At 32.9% G+C, this 24,012-nt stretch overlaps 2 protein-coding genes across 4 annotated transcripts; both read right to left on the reverse strand.

Annotated features, from left to right (window-relative positions):
- Positions 1 to 4,131: 4,131 nt before the first annotated feature.
- Positions 4,132 to 6,433, reverse strand: LOC105634083 (DELLA protein GAIP-B). The gene has a single exon (XM_012216861.4). The coding sequence runs from the start codon at positions 6,220 to 6,222 to the stop codon at positions 4,351 to 4,353; it is 1,872 nt and encodes a 623-aa protein (XP_012072251.1). The 5' UTR covers positions 6,223 to 6,433; the 3' UTR covers positions 4,132 to 4,350.
- Positions 6,434 to 14,120: 7,687 nt separating this feature from the next.
- On the reverse strand, positions 14,121 to 18,202 carry LOC105634084 (protein BCCIP homolog). 3 transcript variants are annotated; one of them, XM_012216864.4, is made up of 9 exons: positions 17,929 to 18,202; positions 16,622 to 16,815; positions 16,462 to 16,535; positions 16,138 to 16,362; positions 15,304 to 15,513; positions 15,131 to 15,196; positions 14,853 to 14,942; positions 14,711 to 14,767; positions 14,121 to 14,353 (listed from the first exon to the last, which is right to left on the reverse strand). In XM_012216864.4, the coding sequence occupies exons 2-9, from the start codon at positions 16,776 to 16,778 to the stop codon at positions 14,255 to 14,257; spliced, it is 978 nt and encodes a 325-aa protein (XP_012072254.1). In that variant the 5' UTR covers positions 16,779 to 16,815; positions 17,929 to 18,202; the 3' UTR covers positions 14,121 to 14,254. The 3 variants fall into 3 exon arrangements, with proteins under 3 accessions (XP_012072254.1, XP_012072252.1, XP_012072253.1); XM_012216862.4 differs by having other exon boundaries at positions 16,622 to 16,785; positions 17,929 to 18,201; XM_012216863.4 differs by having other exon boundaries at positions 16,622 to 18,202.
- Positions 18,203 to 24,012: the final 5,810 nt, after the last annotated feature.

Consider the following 24,012-nt stretch of genomic DNA (forward strand, 5'->3'; position numbering starts at 1 on the left):
ACTTATCCGATAGGTCCTTTTCACTTTCTCCTTTCCGCAAATTCCATAGCAATTTTTGCTTTCACATTTGGCCTTCACTGTCGAGATTTTAAGATTCAAATATCGTAAAGTTTTTCGGATTCAAATATCATATCTTTGGATACGTTTAGGGTTGATCAAAGTCTAGTTTTAAAGAAAAATTGAATCATATTCAAAACAAAAGAAAATAATAATTCTTCTATCTCATCAAAATAGGTTCATTTTTCTTTTTCATTATAATATTGTATTTTACTTCTATAACAATTGACAAAGGAAATACGTTGTATAGAATTTCCACGAGTTATCATAAAAAAAAAAAAAGCTTACCCAAATGGTTGGTTAAGATTGATAGCTTATATAAAGATAAAAATTTCTTAATTAATTTATTTAAATAATTTAAGTCAAAAGGTTGAATTGGTAATTAAAATAAATTACTAAGAATTGGTAATTGCAAAAGAATATATGTGGAAAATGGTTATAAGTGACGTGTGGTAGTTAAGAGGAAGATATTATAAATCAAACAAAATGGATTTTGTATAATCAAAGATGCAACTTTCTTTGATGTCATTATTAAATTTCCTTTGTTTAAGCCAATCCCCCAATATTTTTATTTCGACTTGTGTTAATTTTAAGGTTTTATTTTAATTTGCTTTCACCACGATGGCTAGTGGTCCATGATGGGTATCGCTAAAGGCCATGTTCTATACTTTCTGCATTTAATAGAAAGGACAACAACTAAAATCGGTGGAGTATGATTGAAAATAATAAAATTACAATAAATTTTAAACCCTAGACCTAAATTAGTATTACTCTAAACCCTAAAACTTCAAAACCTGAAAATAATAAAATTACAATAAATCTTAAACCCTAGACCTAAATTAGTATTACTCTAAACCCTAAAACTTCAAAACCTAAATCCAAAACTATAAAGGAACTCTAAAATCTAAATATTTAAACTAAGTTTAGAATTTTTCTAAAGTAAATAAGAATAACCATACACTATGTACAATTGCATTATCACTTTTGTTATAAAAAATAATAATAATAAAAAAAAAAAGTTCCACTTTTTTCGAAAATGAATCCAAAGCTTTAATGGGCTAAAGGCTAAGATAAGCCTTATCCATTTGACGCGTTCATAAAGGGCCAGAGATTAGTATTGGGCTTCTTTATTATCAAAACGCAGTTCTTTCCCGCCGTTTGTCTCGACGCCGAAATAAAAAAAAAACTATGGGCTTCAGTCTATTCGACACTGACAATGTCTAAAGTACACCAACACAGTGTTTCTTGGTTCATTTTTCACGTTTGTTTTGAATAATTAAATTCTAATCAGCTCTATCCAATAGAAGAAACTTTCTAATTATTATATCTCTTAAAAGAAAATATCGAATAAAGTCAAGGGAGGCATACATGTATACATATATATATATATATATATATATATATATATATATATATATATAATCTCACAGCGGAGAAGCAAAACTGTGTCAAACTCACGAGTCTTATGACCCACTTCTTAAAATTCCACAAAGAATGTTTATGTTTGTGCTGTCAAAGCTCAGCCCACTATGCACAAATCAGTAACTTCTTAACAAATTTTACTTTGACTCTACTGTCTACCTCTCACTTATTAATTTTTGGATTCCATTCAGGTTAAACCTTTCCAATTTGTAATCAAGATTTCACTGGTTAATTTTGACTTGCTCAAACTTTATTTATCTCAATCCACATTTGATACAATGGTTTAACTAAAAAGAATCAAGAATTTAAATTTGACTTGGCTTTTCTTTACATTAATCTAATAAACAATATTATGGACCACTTTCCACTCATTTTTAATCTTATTCTTTTTTCCCACCCCTTTTTCAAACTTTTTCTTTCTTTTTAAGAGGTGGAACAAGGCAAAAAAATAAAAAATAAAAAATAAAAAATAAAAAGTAAAAGCAATAGGGCATGTGTGAGCTTCTGAAATGGGATGTCATCTCCAAAGATTAGTGAAGTTGGGGAAAGTCAGCAGTAAACAGTTTGTAAACCCACATGCAATTGTGCAAGTTGGAGTTAAAAAATCTCTCTCTATGTGTATATATATATATATATATATTTTTAGACCTCATTATTGTTGGTTGTGAACATCTAAATTATAATACAAAAATATATAAAAGGGTCCAATCCATTATCCATATAGACTAATATGGCCATGGTGCTTCCTTTCATTCACCGAGTCACCCACTGGTCTGTATACACTAAATGAATGCCTCCTCCTGTGCTGACAAATCCTCAGAAATCTCTTTTCTTGTGATTTTCATGTTTTTCCTAAATAATGGGACAATAGGACACGGCACCTCTTTATTTATTCATTTTTATATATTCAGTAGATAAGAAGAAAATGAAACACTATTCTTTTTACCATTCATTAATTTCAATTAATGCTTTTAGCTTTCCATTTTATCCTAATCTCCTTTCAATCTCATCTAAAGCAAAAGTTGTTGAAATTTACTGACACGAAGAGACAGTGTTGTTGATGTAGAGATCCACCAAATTAGTGGTCAGATTTGATTTAGATGTTGACAAAGCAACACTAAGGTAATTTTGTGTGGGATTAATTATTATCAACTCTTTAAAAACCAATGAAAAGTTCAAAAATTGCTTTATTATATACAAAAAATACTATTATTTTAAGAAATACATAATTGTAAAAGTTCATAAGACTCCTTTGACCTGATGAGCCTCCTTTTACCAATTACTCTTACAATTATTTATACCTAGTACACTTATGGAGAGTCATCAACTGAAGACCAGAGAGTTCTCTGCCAGATTTAAACCATGTGGAAAAGAGATTTTTTTTTTTTTTTTTTTTTTTTTTTTTTGGGGTTTTCTTCGAGTATGTATTGTGTTAATTATAAGAACCCTAACCTTGGATTCCCTATTTTAATTAAGGTCTTAAAGCAAAGTTAACTGAAATGATCTGTGAATAGAAGTGATGATAAGAAAAGTGAAGAAATTGAAAGAAAGGAAGGAGAAGACATTATAGATTCACAGGAAAGGAAGGGACTTTAGCAATGGATAGACGAGAGACTTTTTAGACTTTGATGATTGTGCCTTTCCTTTTCTGACATATAAAAAAGATGGAGGAATCTGTCTTTGTAGTTTTCTGGAATTTGTAGTAGAAGAACAGTAGTAGCAGTAGTAGTTATAGAGTTCTACCTTGAATAAATGCCCACTCATCATTACCTTTCTCATATGTCTTGTCCTAACTGTAATTCGAAACATGCATCTTTGTATCAAGCAAATTTATATATTTTGTTATTTGGAGTAAAGTTCTAATTTTATTTGTTTAGGTTAAGCTCTTAACTAATATTATTTATACATCAAAATAGGATAATGTTTCATTGATTTTTCTTACATATGGTGAACAAAAGCTCAAAAAGAAAAAAGAAAAAGTGACACAATTATGGCTAAAAGCTACTCCATGAACATCATGATCCAACCACTGCAATAACCCTAGAGAAGGAAGATGCAAATGATGAACATCCAATTTGACGAGAAAAAGCCCATTCCGAGGCACTTTTCACATATAAAATTACATGTCGTTTTAATTAAATTTACCACGCTCGGTGGTGAATTTATTCATACACCAAATTAATCCTGAACGGATTCAGACAATATAACTAGCGGAAGGTGATGTGTAAAAATAATAATTTAATGAAGAAAAAAAATTAAATATAACAAACCAAAAAGCAACCCTAAAATCAATCCACAGAGGATTTTTTTGAAAAGTTATTACTATTTATCTTTTTTTTTAATGGATAATAAAATTTAAATTAAAAAAAAAAGTAATTTTGACTGATTTTAGTGCATTAACGATCAAATATACTAAAAGCGTTGGTATGTTTCAATCATTTTGGGTAAATCTTAAATGTGAAGAGCAGATTATGCTTGCAAAATCAAAACCAATAGATTTTGTAGTTGATGAAAAGGAGTTTTATCTTTTTATTAGTTATTAGCACCAATATATTTTATATATAAATACACAGCCCTGAAAAATACAAAATAAAAAATGAAAAATAAAAATACCCAATTAAAAAAAAAAAAAAAAAAAAACGAAAGAGGTAATTTACCTAAACAAAAGGAAAGTGAAAATGTAAAACAGTTAAAAGAGGATGACAACAAGAGAGGTAGAGGGAACACAAAAGTGAAGAGACACACTTAAGAGACTGGTGGGTCTCAATTTTTTACCCACGTCAGTACAATCCCCACCCCTACGATTTGGTGAGGTTGAAATAGAGTTGACTTGACTCACTCGCCCGAGTTCACAACCCAGCGAGTTACTGCTTATTTGTTGACGACCCGCCATGCCGATGTTGCAATGAGTGGCCGAGTATGCCAACCCAGCGTCAAACACCCATTATTCTCTTCCACTCTATACCCATCTCCGCCGGCAAATAAGGCCAGTAACATGCTTGCTTGCTTAAACGCATTGGACCCGAGATGAACCGGCACAAACCCTGATGAGCCCAACCGAGTTCGCCACTGAGTTAATGTCTCGTGTCTCTCAACTCGGTCTGCCCCTTCACATGCCACAACATTGCAAATTTGTTTACCTAAGTACACCTCAGACATCACCTTATCTTGAGTACTCGCCGATCCTTCTAACGAGTCAAACAGAGTCGAGTAATAATGCAATGACTCAGTAAATCGGTCTAAGAAAACCGGACCATTATGGTTCGCTTCTTGTTCAACAATAGTAACAATCTCCGGTTTCATCTGTTTCACTACTGAAAGAACTTTCTCAATGGCGCCTGGTCTGGCTAACAATTTATGTAACTCGAAGACTGAGTTAACCGCGAGAGACTCAAACTCATTGGGCCTAAGTTCAAGCATAGACGCGTCGAGATCTGCTAAACTATTAGCTACGAATCCTCTATATTCAAACTCAACATGAATCGTCTCCGCTAACTGAGCCAATTTCCACCCTACTTCTTGAAGGTGATCGGAATCATCATGCGAAGGAGGTCCAATTCCGGTTAACCGGAAAGCTGGCGGGCCACCAGGTCTAAGAGCAAGAGCTTGTAATAAAGCAGGCCATTGCATACCTTCATTCATGGAGAAATCGATGACATGGACTCGCTTTTTCCCTTCAAAAGCTTCAAGGATTGCTTGATTTGCAGTGAAATGAGCGAATTTGAGATATGGGCAAGTTTCGTAGAAGTGCATCTGAAGAATATCGGATAAGGAATGGTCTACTGGACTTGGTGGGTAGAGTCTATAGATTCTTCGAGCCAAGGCCTCGGCGAAGTAGGTGGCCACCTTACGCATCGCTCCGGCTTGAGAAGCAGCCAAGAAACCGATTTGCTTTACTAAAGCTTCGGCTAGAGTTAGGTTATTATCTTGAACAGCTTCTGCACAAGCCATTAGAAGATGAACGAGTCGGATTCCGTTTTCTTGCGAGTCCACTAGGACCACTGGACGAGTTGACTCAGTTGACACACCAAAAGAAACAGAGCCAGAACCAGAAACGGAAACGCCACTAATAGTAGAAGAAGATGAAGATGTTGCAGCTGCTGCTGCCGGTGGTGGTGGTGGTAGTGGTGGGTAAGTGGGTTTCAAGCGTTTGGGATCTCGAGGAGAAGAAGAAGAGGAATCGATTTGATGAGATCGAGCAAAAACAGCCTTACCAGGAATAGCTTTAAGATCGTAATCAGAAGAAGATTCTTCAAAAGCCATTACTCCACTGGCATGCTTGTTTGATTTCTGTTGTTCGGCAAAATCGATAGAGGTGACAGTGGAAGATTCAGGAGCAGCAAAAAATGAATCATTTAAAGAAGGTTGTGGATCGAAATTAGGATTAGGATTAAGCTCAGATAACATACTTTCAAGCCATGTAGATATATCAGAAGGATTATAATGAACAGTTTCAGAAGAAAGATGAGAAAGTCCATCTTCCTGTACATTACACATAACTTCTTCAAGTTGTTCAAGCTTTTGAGCTACTTCTGCCATGTCGGATGACCTTACCTTATAACCCAAAACAGCTAAAAGCTCATCCATTCCACCATCACCTTGTGCTTCGTCTTCCCATATCTTGCTTTTACAACTAGTATCAGGCGCCGCCGATGTAGCCGCCATGGAAGAATAGGCAGTAGAAGAACTGCCGGCAGATGTTGGGTCTAACCGAAGATGCTGATTTGAGTGCTCCCGTTTCATGATTAGATCTTGTTTTCCCTTTGTTCTTGGTACTCTCTCTGTGTTTGTATGGTGGGTAGGTCGGTATGTGGTGGTGCTCAAAAAACAAAGGGAGCTGTGAATGGGTGAGGAGGGAGAGGGAAGAATCTGGACATTGGGGATTGGGGGTTTTGCTTGGTTTTTCACCAGTACTAGCACTTCATACCAGGCAAAAATAAATTAAAAAATTACTAACAAATACTACATTTTAAAAAATAAATAAATAAATAAAGGCTCGTGATGGGGCGCAAGCTCCAATGGACCATCAGGCTAACAACAACAGCAACAGCTCAAACAGATAAGATAGACGAAACTAAATAATTACTACATGCATTATTATTATTATGTTGCTACTAATCTAATATTTACAGGTTAACTTAGGATGTTAAGATAGAAAATGTTGATTTTTAAACGGTAGTTAAAGGATTATTTCATTGCCTAAATGGGTAATGTTGAGGTGTTCCAACTCAAAAAAAATCTCAATTTAAACAATTCAATCCAGTGTGGAAGCACGATAATATTACGATTAAGGATGTTTTACAGAAAATGAGAAATGAAAAAAATAATTCAGTTCGAATCGGTCCAGCTAACTAAACTGGATGAATCTAGTTGGAAGTCGAGGTTACAGAAGAAAATATTGTCCAATGTCTCAGTAATGTAAACATAAAATATAACCAAAGTGGAAGTGAGAAAGGTATTTAGCAAGTTGAAACTTCATATTTCGTTGTAGAAAATATTAGGTAAAAAGGACGCAAAGGGCGGCTCGTGCCTGTATAGAAAGATAGTTAGGTGGTAAAGACACTTCATTTAATAAATAATAATGTCACTATTTATGGAAAAAACTATTTGCAGGTTTTAAATTATGGTTCTTACCCTTGTTTCGTAGGTTTACTGCCATGTTCTAAGAATGCCAATATTACAGCTTCCATTAATACGGCCTTTTCAATTCATTGCATTGCTTATATTTATATATCTTCTCTTCATTTTCAGATGAAAAACTGTCCCCAACTGCCATTTTTGTGTTTTGCTTTGCCTTTTGCTATAGTACTATAAATTACACTCACTGCTTTCTAGGGTTTTGGTTTAGGTCTGCCCTCTAGACTTCCAACCCATTTAAATGAGGCCTCAACTCGTGTACTTCACTAAAACTTTTAGAGCTTTCCACTCAAATGACTCAACAATATTTAAATTTGCAGTTAATATTTAATTTTTAATAATGCAATTGAATAGTATATTCATTATTAAATATATTTATTTGATCACTTATAATTTGTTTCATAATATTGACAGTACGACAACTGTCCAATAATGAAAGTATCATAGGCAAATCACTTACCAAACATAATTAATACATTATTTATTTTCAAAAAAAAAATTGTATAAAACAAGCAGTAATATTTTCTTTTATGATTTACTTTCAAGACTTGGGCTTTCTTTTCCAAAATAATTTACCTAAAAAATATTCTATATATTTTTTAATTTATCAGTCAATCAACATAAATATTTTGCTAATAAAAAAATTTACAATTGTTGTTTGAAAAATATTCTACCTTCAATTATGTTATTAGGATGAAAATAAAAAAAAAAAAAAAGATTACTCGTTATCTAATTAGATTAACTACCTGTCTAGAGAAAGCATTTGACGACGGCTTTTATTACTACTCCGTTATACCAAACGGGTATTGGTAAACGATCAGGATAAGCGCGTGCCAATGGAGCGTGAGAAACACGCCCTTAATGATTAAACATCAAATGTCAGGATTGCCCCACACAAAGCAGACCATTTGATTCGAGCGGCCCCGCAGTCAACATCCAAATCCTCTTCTCCTCTCACGTAAAAATTATTTACTGGACGGACTACAATTATAAAAGCCGAAATTTGCCCGTACTAACTAGTAACTTAACGGAGTTAGTAACTATATTTTGAAAATTTCTCCTTTTTATTTTATATTTAGCCGGTCCACTTCTTTTTTAGCCATAGCCAACATCGCAACTTTGAGTAATTTAAAATACATAAAATAATTATTTTATCTGACTCTTATTTCTAAAAAATTATTATTATTTTATTTATTTTTTCTTATGATAAGCAATTAAATTAATAAAACTGAATTATATCATAAGTGAATTTTTATCGGTAAATTTGAGTTTAAAATTTGAGATTATCCCTAATGAAATGATTTTTTTTAAAAAAATTATTTTTATTTTTATCTTTCACCATTTCATTACTGTTAGAAACTTTAATTATAGTTCGTAATTTGAATTGATAAAACTAATAGATGATTATAGTGAGGAAAGGGAAATTTAGTTTGTAACTTTTCTGTCATCCTAAAATTTTTAAACACATGATATATGATAGTTAGCACGTGAACCCAAAGAATATTTACTTTAGAAAAATAAAAAAAAAAAACTGACACGCTCGCACCACGTGATACCTACATGCTTACGAGGGTCCCGTCCCCTTCGCACTTGCCCCTTCAAGGTGGCATCTGAATTCATACCAGTATCTCGGGCCCACAACCCATGTGATTGTTACACGTTTTTAGATTCCAGTTAATGTTGGGCCCCACAGTTAACTTCCTAGATTGGAGGCCGTTCGTTCGTTTCTTCCTTCCTTTTCCCCGTCTTCTCTCCGGTGGGTTAAAGCTTCGGTTTCTCTCCAGTGGGTTGACCCGGCGTCCACAATGGCTAATATTGAATTTCATAGACCGTTAAACGTATGGGGGTTAAAAAAAAAAAAAATTATATGTAGTTTTTTTGAAGCATATATGTATCGTTTATAATTAAGTTAAAAAAAAAAATAATCTAAAAAAAATTGTTTGACCTGCTCTTGGCCTTAGAAGAAAATTGAAGTTGCATGTTCCGAAAATAAATATTTTGGTGCTGAATTATTACAATAAATGACAAAGTACTTGCAGTCTAAAATAAATAAGTAGTAATAGAGAGTAGACATGGACATGGTGAATTGTGTTTGGATTTTCCTGTTGTTGGCTATGGCGATTTTGGTTATATGATTACAAGAAGATTACTTTGACTCAGGTTTATGTTTATGGTGCGTCCAATTAATCACTTGACAAATAATCTTTTCAATAAAATTAATTATTTTAATAACTATTAGTTGTTTTAATAGTGTTTATTGGAGTAGATTTTTATAAAACGCTAAAAGTTACGTGTGTTAACATTTTATAAAAATTATCTTAATTTCTAAAAACTAATTCAAATGTTATGTTACTGAACACTATAAATAATAGCGTTTCTGTTGCCGAACACCGTGAAAGTGTAACTATTTTTATAACAATAATTAAAGTGTTAATTGGTTTCTTGTCCTCAAATCTTAAAAATTTTCAATTGAGTGATTGATTATTCTTTTTATATCAAATTATTTTTAATGGGATTAAAATAAAATTGGTTTCAACTAATACAGCTAATTAGTAAAAACGAGAATGAGAATCCGTATAACAAAGGCTAATCATTTGTACTGTCAAGGTCTGCCGGTTGGCAACCATCGCCTCACAACCTACCCTTTCCCTCTGTGGCATATAATTTGCAGTTTGATCAATCCAGCTAGTTCGCTATAAATGTAATATATGTTTCCAGCACATTATTATCTATCATGCTGTGTTTATTTTATTTATTTTCACCACTATGCTGTTATCCAGTAATTAAACAAATCACTATATTAAGTAAATTTTTTTTGTTTACTTTTGTTACTTGTCCATGTTAAAAAATAATACTAACAGAAAAATTTTATAGGCCAATCCGGAGCGAATAACGTGGTCAAATTTATTTAACTGTTAAACAGTCGCAGACAATAATTTAATATATGTATATTTATATATATTTGTAGAAAATAATTTGATGAAAGCCACTTTGCATAAATAAAGATTTTAATTTGGAGTTGCAGGAAGACCTGCGCCGGCAAGAAAGGAATTGACAAGCTAATCTAAATAATTAATTCTTCAAACTAGTTAACAAGGAATCATTTAGTGAAAGATATTCTTAAAGCATAATCAAAATAATTAATTATCTAATATTTGCGTATCTATTTTATTATATGGTAGGTGTACAATTTATTATTTATTTTAAATTTTATATCATAGCTGACATGCATGGTTGAGTAACAGCTAGTTAGCATTTGTAATTGGTTCCACTGGAATATCTCAAAGTATCTTATCTTTTTCATTTCTTTTCTCAAATCATCATAATATAAAATTAAAAAAAAAATCCAAAATTGACATAAAAATGTCTGATTAGCTCTATAATTTAGGCATTGATGGCTACAATTAGGTGGTGATTAACCTATGTTACTAATAAAATTCAATAATGATTATAAACTTAATTAATAATAATAATACATTCTCAAAAAATAATTATTATTTTTCAAGAAAATTTAGGTTAAATAATTTACGAAGGAAAATGGACAAGTTAGTGACAGACATACCCTTCCTTCTAATTCCATGTTTTCTTCATTTCCATTGAGTGCTAAAGCTTTATTGTTGTATTCATGTCACTGTAAGTGAAAATGGTGTCAAATCAAACTTTCCCAAAACTGGCAAAAGAGAGAAGCCTGAAAGGACCATCAAATTCCATTTCATGCTTCTTCACTTCTTTCTTCCTTTTTTTTTTCCAAAAAAAGTTTAATTAATTAATATAAATATAAATAATGTATATAACATGATATAGTGTTAGACCACCCAACGTGGTGGGTCTATGCTTTTACTTATAATGGAAATCGGTGGTTTTACACTCTTCAATTCACGCTTTAAAGGCTTTTTTTTTTTTTTTTTATAAACACTAATGAAGAAAATTTTTATAACGTTGAATTCTTTTAATTAATTAAATTAAAAGTAAATTTAATTTGAATTTTCTAGAATCTATTTCAATTCAGTTTCAATTTAAACGAGACCAATGATCCCATCTAGGGATTAACCATACGTATGCTTATTTTTATTAAACTCAGATTTAAATTTAATTTAATTTAATTAGACAGATCTAAAACAGCGACTCTCCCTCCATCTGTTAAAACCGTAAACACGTTGCATACACGCGCGACTACGAGGGCGTGTTGTGATTTTCAGACTGACAGCCTGGCTGTAATTGGAAAGCGGCGTTTAAAAATCAAGGAAGTGGAAGGGACCCGCCCAACAAGTGCAATCACAGCAAATTGCTGGGGAGTACAATTCACGCGCTATCTCATATTACTATACCATTATTATCAAATTTCAATGCATGGTCCACTTTCTTTTCTTTTTTTTTTTATATACTCGATAAACGAAAGAAAGCCACGTGGTAAAATTATAGGAGGTAATAACACAGTAACGTGATGAGTCAACCAGATAGAGGCAGATGGAAAGGGACATGGTGTTGGTTGTAAGTTAGAGATATTTATCAACACAAACAAATGTAAGCCAGCCGTTTCTCCACTTAAGCTATGGAGCTCATTTTGTGACCAAGTGGTTGGTTTTCAGTTATCTACTAATCTGACGGGACCATGTTTACTCCTCAAGCTATAACCAACTGATCATTTTTACTCTTTTTCCTTTTTTTTTTTTTTTTATTCATTCATATTTCAAAATCATATTTTGCCAAATACTTCTCTATATATATATTCATTATCGTTGGCCAACACCAAGTATTTTATAAAAAAACAACAAAAATACACGCATAAGACGGTGATAAAATAATATTTTTTTTAAAATTACACAATTTTGATAAAATATACTAACTCAAGTCTCTCGATGTGAAATCTTAAATGATGGATCTTTACACTTAAAAAATTACAGCCCACATAAGGGCCCATTGGGACCAATGGTAAGTATCGGTAAGATAGGAAATTCAGTTTTAATGATGAAATGAAAGGAGATGGTCAGCTTCTATATAAATCATATTAATGAACTCTTCTCTTCCTTTTCTTATGCTTCAAGACTTTTGACCAAATGCCTCTTTCTATTTCTTAAATCCTAGTAGGTGAAAAAGTGAACTGAGGAATACCTCTTCAATATCTGATGTTTTAAATTTATTGGGTATTCTTATTATATTTTATAAAGTCATACCCTATCCATTAACCTCGAGAATTGCTACAGTTCATATAATTTCTCAAGTTAGTAGAATTATTCGTATATAAGAGTACGCAATTTTCCATTTCTAATTGACACGTTGAGATAGTTGTCTTAGAGATCTATTTACCGATTGATTGGATAAATAAAATTGTTTGACTTTCAGTTTGAATTGGTTATTATACTATTTAGTTTTGGATTTGGATGTCATAAATACATATTTAAATAAATCAAACCCAACTAAGTCAGTTGGGTTAACTAAATCCTCACCCGTATAGTTTCGAGTAGGCGAAACGAGCATCCTTAACGGATAAGCTAGAATTGAAGAACAATGGATAACCCGTCACGCAAAGTTCAAGGCAATGGATTCTGACCGGTACAAAGTAACGTTTTTTGATAATGAATATCCAATAAGGGGCCAAAATGGGTCAAAAAGACACTAAAATTCCTAAATTCGTCCCATGTGCAGTATGTCCCTAATCATTTTGTAGTTTCAGCAATCACTTCGACACCAAAAAATAAAGAAGAAAAAAAGTTTAAATAACCTTTGCTTGGCTGTGTAGGCAAAAAGAGATAAGGAAAATGGCCCCCCCACCCCATTTAGGGGCAGGGGTTTCTGTTATTGAAGTAGATTTTGCCCAGAGGAAGGGGCAAGAATAGTGCCCCCACAAGGATCTCTTTTAGTAACAAGATTTTGCTTGTCCAATTAAAATCATCACCCACATGCCTGTGCATGTGATTTTGGACCCTTTAACTTGTCCATGGTCAATGTAACAGTTATAAGTTGTTAATATATTATTTTTAATGCTTTTGCCTCACATGCTAAAAAGTTATTAAAGAAACGAGTATTTTATCTTCTCATGTGCATGAAATTTTTTTTTTTCTTTTCTTTTCTTTCCCGACCCAAGCTTTTCCGTACCATATTAAATATGTTCTTCAACCCGACTAATACAAATACTATCTGATGAAAAATAAATTCATTTATTAACTGAGCCGACACTTATAATTTAAATATAACCATTGAATAGGTATCTTCATTCAATCTTTTAACATAAGACCTCATCAAGGTCTAAGGAATTCTACATGTAATGAATGGATCTTAGCTCAGCTTTTGTTGAAGGGAATCTTTCTGAAAGAATTTCTAATTTGTGAAAAAATACAAGAATAAAAAATCTTTAAATGTCAAAATTTTATTTGAACCTTTCGATGCACTGATTGTTGGACTTCTTCGAGCTGAGATGCCAATGCCATATTCTTTTATTTCCATTGACAAAGAACAATTAAAGAAACCATGCGGCTAGTTGCTTAGGCACTAACTGACATTACCTATTTAAGTATAAATTCTCAGATCAGATCTTATCTCAGGAGGATTATCAAACGCTGATAAGGTTTTTCCACTATCAATCATTGAATTCTTGATATAAATGCCAGTATATCTGTGATGCGAAGGGAAAAGAGAGATGAAAAGGCTATATTGAAGACATGTTCGGCAAGCATTTAAGGTTGTGTTTAGTGTTTTTACTCTAGTTAAAACTTCCTCTGTTATTTATATTGTACCATGGCATAGCATTTGAGAGTAGATTATGAAACATTATCCTTTAATGTTTAGCTAACAGCTAGTAAACAACTAATAGTTAATAGAACTAATAAATACTAAAACAACTAATATTGCCAAACATGACCTAAATTGGAAACGAAAAATATTGAGTTACTATGTAATGAGTTAATTATTAATCTAAATGCAAAAAGAGTTCCTCCTCAAACTGATTAATTGCATCCAGCACAGGAAGAAATGAAAACTTTCGAACACCAGATAACCCATGAACATACAGTTGAAATCAACTTAGCTTAACTAGATGAAACAAGTATTTTGCAACTATTTTTGAAGGAAAAAAGAATGTAAGGTGTGTGGAATACAGAAAATTTGCAAAATGAAAAGTCAAGACGCCTACAATGGGACTTCAGGATTCATCAATCAAAGAATGTAACTTCTTTCGAAAATTAGGAACTTTGTCTGCCTCAACAGCCATGACCAAACCCCTTAATTGGTAATTTCTTAGCTGCAATAGCAATCAAACCAAAGAAACATTAACAACCGGCTACAGAAGCCAGCAGTGGCATGAATAAAGGTACAGGCGAGCCATAATGAAAAACGCGTGAATGCTTATTGCCAAACCAAACGGCACCAAACAAAAAAAAAAAAAATCATCTCAGCGGACAAAAGAATAAAGGGGGGAAAAAAGAAAGAAAGAGCAGAGCTGCAACAAGGAAATAATATAAGTCCATCATTAGCAATGTACGAAAGCTCTTAAACTCATTGATTTCAACAATAACTATATCAGCGATATTCAATTTGAAACTAGCTAGTTAACGACTTGACCAAAATAGCTCTATTAGGATAGAGCAATAGTACTTACCTCATGAGTTGTTACATTCTCCGAGTGCAAAGGAAAATAGAAAGACCACTTGCAGAGCTGAAAGTTATTTGGAAACAACCAGTGCATGAGAAAGAAGCAACAGCAGCATCTTGCATTATGCTGATGTTAAAAGAATCTGTACCTTGTGAAAAATTTCATCTTCAGGCTTAACATATATCAGTGGTTCCTCGTTGTGACTGTTTTGCCCCCTTTTGTGGTCTGCATTCTTGTGCTGTGGTTTCAAATCCACCCATGAAATATACTTATACTCATATATATATATATGTGTGTGTGTGTGTGCGTGTGTAGAGGGGGAAAGAGAGAGAGAGAGAGAGAGAGAACATTACTTCAACGATAGATCCTAAAAGAGCACAAAGTAAAAGTACAAACAACAGCAGGAGATTCTATAAAATGGTTTACCTTGTAAATTCTACTAACTATGAAATAGGACTTGAAGCAGAAAGCTTTCCTCAGCTCCTCAGTTGGCTTCAACAACAATGAAACAGTAAAATTTAGTAAGCAGACAAAGTGAAGTACAGCAAAGTGAAGAAAGATATTTAGCTCACCCATTCCATACAACATTCTCATCTAACCTCATCTTCTGTAGCCCATAAGATTTCGTCAAAGAGGGCATCATAAAGAGGTGGCAAAAGTTGGGGAGGAAGATTGAAAACACGTTGAGAGACCAACAGACCAACATCATGTGCTTGCTCTTCCAAAAACAATCTTAAATCATCCATTACATTCTTGTCCTGGCATACTTTGGTTAGGAACTCCTTGACCTCTTTAATACATTTGTGATCCTGGTAGGAACCAGCACATAATTCAGTAGCCAGCACAAACGAAATGTCATAGATCTGAAGAACTGTCAAGTACAATCAATGGTTAACAGCAAACTGAGAATAAACAGACAACTATCATTCAAAAAAAGACTTGTTTGAAAAGGTGATTATCTACATGCTCTTAAATGACAGGTTCAAAAAGCTAGGTAGATAAGTCATGAGCAGGGTTTGTTATCTTTCGCAGATATGTTGTCATACACATAGCATGTGTATGTAGAAGTTATTTTTTAACCATGCACATAAAGTTGATTCAGACTTCTTGAGAAAGTCCACCGCTAAATTATTTAGCCCAATTAAGTTCAAGGCAGAATCATGGCACTGAAAAATTTTTGTTACATAGAGACTGCGAGTCAGATACTTGGCTGTAAGAGCTTGTACTCAGATCACATTTAAGCAGGGAATCTAAAGTGTAAACCATTCCCATCCTACCAGACTGCCTAACAGGATGAGCCACAATGTAATTGCAGAAAATTAGCCATCGGAACCATACAAGACTCAAAAGAGAGAGAGAGAGAGAGAGAGACTTCATACTTCAAAAATCATCGCAAAAGGAAGGAAAACATATTGAAAGTATAAATCAGTTACCTTATATCTTCCCAAGTTAAGGGCAGTAACAACAGAAAACAGCCCATTATCTTCATCATCCTCCAATTTAACAACAGTCCCCACTGTAGTCTGTCCTAATATCAAGTCTGCAAAACCACTCAAATCCCATTGTTCATTATCAAGGTAATTTTGCAGCAAGATCTTCACACCATGAAAATCATCAGGTTTCGGATCAAAGAAAGCAAAATCTGCTTGGATAACTCCCTTCAAAAGGTACACATTGAAACACATAAAAATAGATATTAAAATGCACCAAAAAAAAAAAAGGCCAGTGGTAATTGAGATCTTGTTGCCATGACTTACTTCAAAATCTTCTTCCTCAGAAGATTCAGACTGTTCGTGCTTCTCTTCCAACTTGTGATTAACAAATTCATCATCTAGACACAACATCAAACCATATGAACCAGAAAGCACAAGTGGAGAGGATCTCATTTCATATTCATGTATACTTAGATAACAATACCAGGTATTCGGGGGGAAGATTTGTGTAGTTTCATGTTGAGCTTCCGACGCTTGATTATTGAAGCTGAGGTAAGATTAGCAACTGAACGTGCAAATGGGGAGAAGGTCACAGGCGGAACCATCGTTGATCGGCTGGACCTTGTTGCTTTCCGTGGCATTGTTACTCTCCAGAAATTAAAATTAAATGGGAAAATGCTAAGAATCAATCAGCCTGAGATTATACTTGATTCGCAAAACAAAATGTATCCATTTTTATGTCAATGAGATAACAGATTAACACCACATGCTAATTGTCACAACCCATTTCCGTGGCCAGACCGGCACTAGGGCCCAGGTAGGCATAAGGCCACCGAGTCCCGTAGTAAGTTGAAACATTGTTTATCAATCAATAAACCCAATAGATATATCTCAAGAAGACAAGCCCAATAAAAAAAAATTCAACTAGATGGTTCAATCTAATAACAACAATTCAAACCGTTTCAAAGGCCCTAATTCAAATACAAATTTACATATTCATATATAACAAGTGACTTAATAATCCTACAACTGCGGAGTTCAAATGACATCTAAGATAGAATTGATTCTCATACAACCAGCAACATAATCAAAACAATTACTGAAAATAAAGATTACATTGTTTTTTGCGCTGTGTTGAAAATCCAAGTTTATGTAACCCATATTCTACTCACTAAGCTTGTTCATTTTCTATCAAAAATCAAATATACAATACTATTTCTCTTGCACTAAGCAAAAGTTGAACGCAAATGGCTAAGCTAGCTGATGCCATCACTATAGAACCTTGGATTTTTTTTATTAAAATACATACTTAACGAGTTGCTTAATACATCTCCCCATTTAAGAACTTGATTACAACTCTATATACTCATATTAAAACCTAAAATTCAAGTGATTAACAAAGCTACCTGCTGTCATAACAAAATAATTTTCATTCTTATTCCATCTTGATCATTAAAACCTTTATATTAAAAATAAATTATGAAAAACATAGCTCTACCACCAACTATGGACTTAACTCAACAAATATATATATATATAAATTTCTCTAGTTAGAAGCTGTCACAATTAATTCATACCCATTTTAAATTTACCTAATCATACCAAAATGCTCACCAAAATGTGTTTTGATTATAGCTAGGAAGAAAATTAATTTAATCTTCTAAAATGTTTGTATAAACAGTAGTTTCTAGGGATTGTTTCTACACTAACATGGTGATGCATCAAATCCTTTAACTATACTCAAAGAATTCATGAGCAATATACTGAAAAGGGGTCAAAAATCTAATTTACCTAGCTATTGAATGTGTCGGAAACTGAATATTTCCGGTTAAAATGACCGGAAATAGCTCCAATATTCAAAACCAGTTCTGTCGGAGTTAGCTTGGCCGGAGGCGAAGGCAATAGAGGATCAAGAGGTGTCAGCGGTGAGACAAGGGCGGCGTGAAGGAGGTCTGGTCGGGCTTGGTCTCAGGCGATCGGAAAACGAAAAGGGAAGGGGAAGGGGGCTGTGGTGCTATCGGGGAGAGAGGAGAGAAAATTTTGTTAGGACAAAATAGTCATTTTTCAGATTTCTAGAGAATCCCTATAGGTCAACAGTTGGTTTGGTTCAAATCAGGCTTGATTTGGTCCAAATCATGGGTTTTACATGGTTGTTGTGTTTTTTCAATTGGTTTTCTAATGGGTTTAATTTAGTTTGTAGGTTTGGTTTAGCTATTTAAAATGAATTTAGATATTATTTATTAAATAAATTTCATAAGGTATTAATTTATTTATCTTAGATATAATAATGTTCTTTATTACCATTGGTTTAAAATTTGAGAAATTAATTATTTGGTCCCTGAGATTTGATGAAATTATTTAAATAGTCCTGACATTTGAAAAGAATATTCGTTCTGGAGGTTTAATTCTGTCATCTTAAAGTAGTCCCTCCGGTTGCTTTTGCGGGCTCTTGCTGTTAAAATAACTCAAAACGTAAGAGAGAGGTGAGATGAGTTTTTTGAAATGACAAAAGTTGCCCTTCGCAACTCTATTTCTCCTACTTTCCTTTCTTCTTTTTTTTCTTCTTCCATTGATTTTTTTCCCATTTTTCATATTTTAATGATTTTGTATTCTCACTGAGAGGAGCCTTTTTCTTGCCTACTCTTCTTCTTCTTCCTTTTTTTTTTTTCTTTTTCTTTTATTTTGTGTTTTTGATGATCGGGTACCCATCAGGCCGCCGCCCACAATATGTTTTACCAACATTATTCGCCTCCGTTTTATCTGCAAACCCTACTCCTCTAGGCTCTTAACTAATTTCCCCACCAGCATGTATTTTGAGATATTGAGATGAGTGTTCTCTCTGTTAAGAATCCCACGTCAATTAAATACCAAATCCACAAAGGGCATATAAGGGTGCTAAGTTAGCTAGCTAATCGGTTAGTACTAATCTTTTAACAATGGTTGGCCCAAGCCCAAGTAAGCTCATATCATATATTTTCATCTCATGGATTCTAACCTCTCACCCAGTCCACCTCTACCCTTTCAACTTCTAATATAGAGCAGGTCCGGCCCGATCCAATTATTCCTCAGTTTACCGGTGTTGCCGCTGCGTTTCAATTCAGGCTCTCGTCTAGATGTCCAGTCCCTAGTGAGGCCCATCCAATTTCATGGGCAAAAAGCCCAGTTCAATTTCAAAGGGAGAATTTCAAGTTTCAAGTGTCAACTGAAAGTCCAGTCTCACATCAACTAAATACCAAATCACAAAGGGCATATAAGGGTGCCCTTTCAACTTCTAATATAGAGCAGGTCCGGCCCGATCCAATTATTCCTCAGTTTACCGGTGTTGCCGCTGCGTTTCAATTCAGGCTCTCGTCTAGATGTCCAGTCCCTAGTGAGGCCCATCCAATTTCATGGGCAAAAAGCCCAGTTCAATTTCAAAGGGAGAATTTCAAGTTTCAAGTGTCAACTGAAAGTCCAGTCTCACATCAACTAAATACCAAATCACAAAGGGCATATAAGGGTGCCCTTTCAACTTCTAATATAGAGCAGGTCCGGCCCGATCCAATTATTCCTCAGTTTACCGGTGTTGCCGCTGCGTTTCAATTCAGGCTCTCGTCTAGATGTCCAGTCCCTAGTGAGGCCCATCCAATTTCATGGGCAAAAAGCCCAGTTCAATTTCAAAGGGAGAATTTCAAGTTTCAAGTGTCAACTGAAAGTCCAGTCTCACATCAACTAAATACCAAATCACAAAGGGCATATAAGGGTGCCCTTTCAACTTCTAATATAGAGCAGGTCCGGCCCGATCCAATTATTCCTCAGTTTACCGGTGTTGCCGCTACGTTTCAATTCAGGCTCTCGTCTAGATGTCCAGTCCCTAGTGAGGCCCATCCAATTTCATGGGCAAAAAGCCCAGTTCAATTTCAAAGGGAGAATTTCAAGTTTCAAGTGTCAACTGAAAGTCCAGTCTCACATCAACTAAATACCAAATCACAAAGGGCATATAAGGGTGCTGTGTTAAGAATCTCACATCAACTAAATATCAAATCCACAAAGAACATATAAGGGTGCTAAGTTAGTATTAATCTTTTAACAATGGTCGGGCCAAACTCAAGTAAGCCTATATCATATATTTTCATCTCATGGTTCTAACCTTTCACCAAGCCCACCTCTAACCTCTCACCCAGCCCACCTCTAACATTTCTACTTCTAATGCTCTCTTCTCTCTCTCTCTCTCTCTCTCTCTCTCTTCTTTTTGGTGTTTCAGGTGGGGGTGTGGGGATTGTTAAGGAAGGAAGAGTGCTTGCGGAGGTTATTGGGATAGATGCTCAAGCAAGATCCTTCAAAATGGAAATATACCCATGCTCTAGTTTCCTGTTTGGGTATCTTGATATGTATAGAGAGATTGCCCTGGTTATAGATTTTCCAACGAAACAAATTTTTTTATAATTTTTATCACCACAAGTTGTTTTATAATTTTTATTGAACTGTCTAGGCGTGTGATTGTGCAAGAAAAAAAAAAAAAAGATGAAAAAACTTTTGGAGCTTTGCTTACTGAAAAATTAGCTTTTTTGGAGGAGACAAGAGAGGGGCTATGGAGGAGAGGGAGAGCCGTGACTTTCATCTTGTCCAAAGGTATTTTTGTCATTTCATTAAGAGTTAACGGTAAAAAAAATTATAAAAACCACAAATCACAATAGACATAAGCTCACACAAAATGATCATAACAGAAAAAAGCACGCATCTTTGCTGTTGAAATCAAACAAACTCCATTTTAAAAGAATATTAAGGTACACACAAAAAATGAATGAAACTTACCGGTCGAATTCGAGAAGAAGAGTGTCGAATAGACAGTAAGAAATGTTGAATTATGATGAAGGTGAAGGTTTGTGGAATTCGGGCAGTAATTCAATTAGGGTTTAGTCAGAGGTTCTTCTGTAATGGACTATCATATCCACTGAAAAGAGGAGCCCATTGGTGTGGACTACACATTTTCAGTAGTCCAGCCCAATTAAGCCCAAATCTTGTTTTGTTTAAATTTGTAAAACAAATGGGTCGCTTTCGATCAAAAGCCACGTGGAACATGCAATGCAATGAGCGATCTAAAACCAACCACATTGCAGAGATTTTTATTGTGAAGTTTGACTGAAGATCAGATGCCCAAATCATAAAAATTGTGAATTATTAAAGATCCAAAATAAATTGTTTTTATCCAACTGCACGTGAATATCTACTACCAGTTTAATTATATGGAAAAATAATTAAAATATTATTAATTTGTTGAAAAAATCAACATATCTACCTTTTGTCTTTAAAAAAAAAAGAAAAAGAAAAAAATCAACATATCTCTCTCGCTCTGTGTATTATATATTATGAAGATATATCCCAATTTCACCCTTCTAGAATTTTTCCTATAATTCAATTTATTAAAAAAATTGCAAAAAATATGGGAATAAAAATCTATTTTATTTGTTTTTTATTTTCTTCATTTATTTTCTATATTAAAATTAAAAATAAAGAGAAAATTTTGGAATCAGCTGCAATAACCCACGGGTTTCCATGGTTGGATTTGTTATGACTCTGTGTGGCTGCTCGTACAAATCATTAGTATGTGGCGATGTTGCCATTAATATTTTGTCCTTGTTTTGTTGCTAAAGTTTTGATCCGTTCCCACCAATCTACTGCTTTTTTATTAACAGTCTTTTCTTTTTTGTTTGCTTGTTTAATTTTTCTTCTTTAATTTCATTTTAAAATAACAACAAAATAAATTTTAAATATCATAATTGAATTTTTCTTTGTTTGTGAAAGAAAAAATAATTTTATCAATGGAAAGAAGTTATATTTTCAGATTGGAAAATTTTATACTGATTTTTTTAAAAATTTGTACTATTTTCGTCTCATAATTAACATATACTCTCTCTGTCTCATTTTGTTTACTTGTTATTCTTTTTTTTGAATGTCCTAAAATTTTTGCAATTATTTTCCTCATAATAATTTTTATAATTGTTTATTAAATGATGGATTTTTATTGATATCTTAATAAGTTATTAAGGATAAAGAAAGGCAAAGTAACTTTTCTCAACTAAAATTTTAATATGCGTGTTTTGTCAAATAATGAAAACAAAATGGGATGGAGAGAATATTTTATTTTTTACTTATCTCAAATTATAATCTTATTTTATTTTTAAAAATAAAATAAATTTTTAAATATCATATCAAAATTAAAAAGAAAAATACAAAATATGTTATACTATAAGTCTAAGGCCCGTTTGGTTCAATGGTTCGTACCAGCTATTAGCTGATAGCGGTTGCTAGTAGTTAATCGTAGTTAGCTGATTATTATTCGTGTTTAGTAAAATATTGATAATGATTGCTGTTAAGATGTAAAATTGCTATTAAGGGCATCATTGTTTTTATGATACACATATATGTGTGTGTGCGCGCGTGAATATATTATTTTTATTTTAATCTATTATATTAATAAAATAATAATTAAGAATTTTAAAAATAATATTTTAAAGAAAATATTTTTAAATAACTATAAATACAATGATCATAAAAAATATTAAATTGAAAAAAAATATTAGCAACTATTTTTATGAAGTTAATGAAATCCATAACATTATAAATTCGAATTAGCTAATAAGTGATATGATAAAAATCTAAAACGTAGTGGAACCTCTGCGTTATGAGCTACTCATTAAAAAACTTACCAAAATAATAATAACATAGCTATTGAGTAAAAAAAACAGCTACCAACTACATAAATCAGTCGAATCAAGTCCCTAAATATCTAAATACAGTTAATCATAGCTTAAAAATAATAAATTACTATAAAATAAGAAAAACTTAATTCTATGCAAAATAATAGACCAAAAAGTAAAAGACAAATTATTATAGTATATATGAATTCTCCAACTAAACGATAAAAATGTTACTTGCGGTAGGATTTGGATCTTCCCTTAATATATATATATATATATATATATATGATTATATTTTAAATATAATTAAAAGATTCAAAATAAAAATTTGAAATATCCATTAGAATACAAAGCATAGGATTATATCATCTCCTCAACAAATCATTTGATGCGTATCAAAACATAGTGTAGCGGTAAATTTATATACAATTTGGCATTAATTTCGCTTTTTCATATTGGCAAAACTTGGGTGTTAGGAGATGAATCATGGGTCATTCTTGTTGGAATAAAATTGGCCATATTGTTCTAAGCAATAATTTGATTGTTGTGAATATGATTCATAGCTAGATAGACATTTCCGTCTCAATCATATCTCTAGATGAGTTAATTTTAATAATGATTGGCTTGCTACTTATGCTTTTTATTTGCCGTTAGATTTATATTTTGTATATTTCTTTTCAAATATATCCATATTTTTTTCTATTAAAATATAAAAAGGATGTAAACCATATTTATAAAATAAGAATATTATCAATAAAAACAACAATCAAAGAAAAATGAAGTTGTATTTGGCAAAGAAATAAAATAATAGATTAGCACGTTTCATAAAATCATCATAGATTTATTAAGATGTGTTTTTGTCTATATTATTTAACTCATAATAAAATAAAAAATAGTTATTTAATAAAACAGAAAATTTTGAAATTGAATGTTAATTGGCTAAATTTATTGACACCCACTACTAACTGAGAATTAAACATAATTGGATTGGATGATCTAATCTTACACGTTTTTCAAAAATCCTACCATTGTTAGAGAGAGCTTATCCAAGATCACAAATCCATTTTTGAAAATGTATTGTCAGCCCAACATCACACCCATGCCAACAAACTTCTGGCAATCCCGTAATTTCGCACTCTGTTTGAGGTCAAAATTGAACGAAGTCAACTCCTTATAAATCTCTTCTCAGGCCTCA

Source organism: Jatropha curcas, chromosome 11, assembly GCF_041381405.1.
Source record: "Jatropha curcas cultivar XTBG-Jc1 chromosome 11, XTBG_Jcur_1.0, whole genome shotgun sequence".
NCBI classification, from domain to species: domain Eukaryota; kingdom Viridiplantae; phylum Streptophyta; class Magnoliopsida; order Malpighiales; family Euphorbiaceae; genus Jatropha; species Jatropha curcas.